Genomic DNA, 3,977 nt, shown 5'->3' with positions numbered 1-3,977 from the left:
ACAAAAAGGCGGAGAAGGCATGCAGCTTGATGCTGATTGCGACTCTAGAGGATCCCCCTCTTCCGCGGCGCGTCGCGGCTGTGGGAGGACGTCGCGGCGCGGCTGGACCAGCAGAGGCGCGCCGGCTCGGAGCAGGGCGCCGTCGGCGACTGGCTCGCCCTCTCCGCCACACGCAGCGACACGGGCCGCCCCGCCCTTGCGCGCTCGGCCGCCGACTTTGAGGGCGTGGCTGGGAACTGACGCGGCGGCCGCGCGAAGGGAAACGCAGCCCCTCTGGGCCTCGGGGAGGGGCGGGCGAGGCGCGAGGGCGGAGGGGTGGAGGGGGCGCCTCCTTCCTCCCCTCCCGGCGGGGGGGGGCGGGCGCGCGGACGCGCGCGGGAGGGGAGAGAGGGCAAGGCCGCGCAGGCTTCAGGCCCTGGAGCGGCGAGGCGGGAGGAGGAGAGCGCGGCTGTGCCTCGCGCGCGGCTGTGCCTCCCGCCACTAACAACTTTTTGAGGGAGGGCGGAGGGGTGGTCGGTCCGCACGCGAGCGGCCGACGCAGCGACGGCCCGGCGCCGCGCCGCCCTCCGCGGTGAGACGGTGGTAGAGAGTGTCCCATGCAGTGGTGGCTGGCGCGCCCAGTCAGCGGGGGAGCAGAGGAGCGAGAGCTTGCTGGAGAGAGAGAGAGGGCGAGAGAGAGACGTGTCTCACATCAGGGCGAAGATGGTTTCTTTCTAGAGCGAGCTCTAAAGTCGTAACCGCCATCCATTCCGTAGGACGAGACCGCCTCCACTGCGAACCACTTACGGCTTTACCACTTTTGATGCCTAATCTCAAAGTATAGCCAGGGGGGATACCCGTAGCCCCCAAAGTGAACTGCCTGATCGACTCCCCCGCACACGGCGGAGGAGGAGGAAGACAGCACAACCCCAGGGCGGGAAGAGCACAATGCTCAGGGTGGGACAAAACACCGACAGACGAGAGAAGAGGCCACAAAACAGACAAGCAGAATGGCGCAGGAGAGAGAGGCTCTGCAGGCGAGCCGCCCCTGGCTCTCGCGTCTCTCTCTCGATTCGACCCCTGCTTTCGACCGATCAAAAGCAGGTCGAATCGCATCATAAATGTGGGACTAGATGACCCCTGCGCGGGCCCCGCCTCCCTGGGGGCGGGGCCCTTGGCCTTGCGACGGAGAAGAGGCCAAAATTGTACAGCAGCAGACGACGGACAACGATGCAGTAGAGGCTTGCTAGGAAAGGTGAAGGGCCCGGCATGCTTCCACACACATTTCGTAGACATCGGGGAGGATGTAAACTTGGCAATAATCGATGCAATCATCATACGAGTCGACATACGAGTCGACAAACATTTGGCAGACAAAGCGCCCATCGTTCACGTTGACAAAGTTGGACGTAGCCGCCGACACGTAGCCGGAGTAGTGGACGCAGGGGTGGCCCTCCCATGTAGTCTCGCCGTCCGTGCAGTGGCGGTGCTCCTCCACCTTGAAGACCGAGATGCCCCAAGCCTGGTCGTGTTCGTCAGCGCCGCACGTGGACGTCGGCTCGAGCAGCGCGATGTTCTTGTGGTCCCACGCGCTCGAGACCAGCGCGTCCGCCTCTGCCGCGTCGCCCGCAATGGTCTTTGCGAGATGGTGAGGAAAGTCGGTGAACTTGACCGCCGTCTGCGGGTAGAAGTTGAAGGAGATGTCGGCCATGAAGTGGGCTGCGGTATCGTCCTCCGTCTCGCTCGCCGCCACGTCGCGCTCCTTCATCACGACGTTGAGGTTCGAGCAGAAGCCGGAGGCGGCGATCAGCCAGGCGGGGTCGTCGACCACGTCGGGCACGGGAGGAGAGGGCTTTGGCGCAAAGGCGAGGCCGCGAGCGGCTGGGTCGATGTCGTCGACGGTTTCTGCCTGCGCACTCGTGTGGTGCGTGTAGTTCAAGCCTGCATGTGAGTAAGTGCGGCTGGGCGGAGCGACGCACCGGCAGGGCAGACGCCGACAGAGCGACGAGCAGAAGCGAGGCAATCTTCAGCATCCAGTCCATGCAAGGTGCACCCCGCGAGATGTACCCCGCGGCCAAAACGCCGTTTTTCAGAAGAATTCTTCGAGCCTCCGCTCGGGTACGAGTAAGCGGTCTTTTCTTCCGGATCGAGCCGCTCGAACCAGGGAAAACGCATCGAGCCATGTGAAGCTCTCAAGGTGGGCGCTCAGGTGGGTAGGAAAAGACGTGCCAACGGGGGGGGGTGGAGCCTCGGTACCCTAGACGCGTGTGTATCGCGCGCCTTGCGGGGGGGGGGGCGCGGAAAAGAGGAACCTCTTAGCGCCATCGCCACGGTGCTGCATGCAGCGCCGGGCGACGACGGCTTACCGCCTCCCGGTCCCCCTCGGCACACCTCCGCTGCTTAATGTTTGGCGACTCGAACCCGTGAAGCTTCCCCGTGCGCGGGTTACCCGGCTCCGAGAGGACCCGGTCCGCGGCCGTGCCTCGCCGAGCGCCTCGTCGACGCCCTCGGCGACGCCTCCTCGCGTCGCGTGCCCGTGCGTGACCGGGCGGGTCCGCGACCTTTTGAGCGGCCGTGAGCCGGCCGAGAGGCCAGCGATGGTTGCCTGAGCGCCCTCGACGGGCGTTGTCCTTGTCACCACGGGCTCGCTCGCGCAGCTCTATCCGTGGCAGGTCGAGGCCATCTTCCACGGGCTCAAGCAGGCAAAGTGCCGCGTCGTGTGGGGCCTGAAGGAGGCGGCGCAGGCCCACCTGCCCTCGAGCACCGACCCCGACTTTTACATCTCCAAGTGGATCCCACAGGCCGCGCTTCTGCAGGACAGTGCGGTGAGAGTGGTCATCACGCACTGTGGCTGGGGAGGCGCGCAGCTCAACCCACCCGTCGCATGGCCCGCGCCTGTCTCTCCTCGGGAGCCCCGCCGACGCGCCCACAGGTACGCTCGAGTGCGTGGTCGCGTCCAAGCCAATCGTCGCGATCCCATTCTTTGGCGACCAGCCGGAAAATGCAAACTTGCTCGTCGGCGCCGGTGCGGGAGAGTACATTGGCAAGGTCCCGGCCGGCGGCATGGACATGAACCCTTACAAGGAGGGCGACTTCACGGCCAAGACCGTTGCCACCGCCGTCGCCAAGATTATGGCCAACCCCGACTATACCAAGGCGGTCGCGAAAATGGTGAGCCGAGCAGTGGAGAACGGCACGATGAGCCCGTACCCCTCCCCACAACGCCCGCCGTCCCAATCCAGGCCAAGTCGTCACGCGCGAGCGGCGGTGCGGAGGCGGCGGCGCAGCAGATCGAGTGGGCAGCCCGCTTCGGCACGTGCCAGCTGCACTACCCGCTCAAGCGGACCAACCCGCTGAGCGGCCTCCTCCTCGCCGCCGCCGGCTTTGCGGCGCTGGTGGGGTACAGGCTCGTGAGGAAGTGAAGTGTATGGGTCGAAGTTCTGGGCGGTGGGGGTGCCTTAGGGCGGCGCGCGAGTGTTTGAGCAAACGAGCATGCTTCATAAAAGCTTGCTAGCACAAGGCCACAATTGCCCGCACCGCGCTTTCTTTTTTCGTGGCAGCATATTTGGTCTTAGGTAAGGTAAGGTAAACTTCTCCACACACACGAGGTGGTGGGGCAAGGGGGGGCAGCCCTCGCATCTCCACGTCTAACGACAGGAGCCCCACGGCATTTAAAGTGCAAGGCCCGGTGCGCGTGGGTGAGCGGTGTGTGTGTGTGTGTGTGTGTGTGTGTGGAAAATTTTTGCTATTTGGGTCAATGTTGCACAGCAAACGCGAGAAACGGGGGGCAAACGCGAGAATTACGTTACAATCACTTTAGGCTCTCCGTAGCAAGAGTACGTGGACCCCGAGGAGCTGGAGGGAGAGAGTGCGTTCCTGAGGCTGAGCCTGTTGCGGTGTGCGTAGGGTGCGCCCGCCCCCCGCCCCCGCCCGCGGGGCGCGGGCCGCGCGCGGCGCGGCGTCCGATGACCGATCGGCAGCCCCGCGCCGCGTGTCTG

At 65.2% G+C, this 3,977-nt stretch overlaps 3 protein-coding genes across 3 annotated transcripts in view; 2 read left to right on the top strand and 1 right to left on the bottom strand.

Annotated features, from left to right (window-relative positions):
* The window catches only part of EMIHUDRAFT_460518 (hypothetical protein), a gene marked incomplete at its 3' end in the record, with an annotated part of 4,445 nt that extends 4,205 nt beyond the window's left edge, over positions 1-240 (top strand). Inside the window, exon 9 of the mRNA XM_005789579.1 lies at positions 51-240. Coding sequence (XP_005789636.1) covers positions 51-240 — 190 coding nt within the window. The remainder of the gene's footprint in view (positions 1-50) is intronic.
* A 561-nt stretch (positions 241-801) lies between these two features.
* Positions 802-2,016, bottom strand: EMIHUDRAFT_446984 (hypothetical protein). Its single transcript, XM_005789578.1, has 2 exons — positions 1,959-2,016; positions 802-1,888 (listed from the first exon to the last, which is right to left on the bottom strand). Exons 1-2 carry the CDS (start codon positions 2,010-2,012, stop codon positions 1,226-1,228), a joined length of 717 nt encoding a protein of 238 aa, XP_005789635.1. The 5' UTR covers positions 2,013-2,016; the 3' UTR covers positions 802-1,225.
* A 302-nt stretch (positions 2,017-2,318) lies between these two features.
* On the top strand, positions 2,319-3,401 carry EMIHUDRAFT_252162 (hypothetical protein; the record flags this gene model as incomplete). The annotated part of the gene is made up of 4 exons (XM_005789577.1): positions 2,319-2,354; positions 2,637-2,799; positions 2,912-3,150; positions 3,222-3,401. 4 exons carry the CDS (start codon positions 2,319-2,321, stop codon positions 3,399-3,401), a joined length of 618 nt encoding a protein of 205 aa, XP_005789634.1.
* Positions 3,402-3,977: the final 576 nt, after the last annotated feature.

Source organism: Emiliania huxleyi, assembly GCF_000372725.1.
Source record: "Emiliania huxleyi CCMP1516 chromosome Unknown EMIHUscaffold_1266, whole genome shotgun sequence".
NCBI lineage: Eukaryota > Haptophyta > Isochrysidales > Noelaerhabdaceae > Emiliania > Emiliania huxleyi.
Note: the sequence above shows the minus strand (reverse complement) of the source record. Positions and strands in the feature narration are given on the sequence as shown.

Coding starts and splice junctions, on each gene's coding strand:
- EMIHUDRAFT_446984 (XM_005789578.1), bottom strand. CDS start 2,012: ATGCTGAAGATTGCCTCGCTTCTGCTCGTCGCTCTGTCGGCGTCTGCC. Junction 1,889..1,958: donor TGTCGGCGTCTGCCCTGCCG/GTGCGTCGCTCC, acceptor ACGAGTGCGCAG/GCAGAAACCGTCGACGACAT.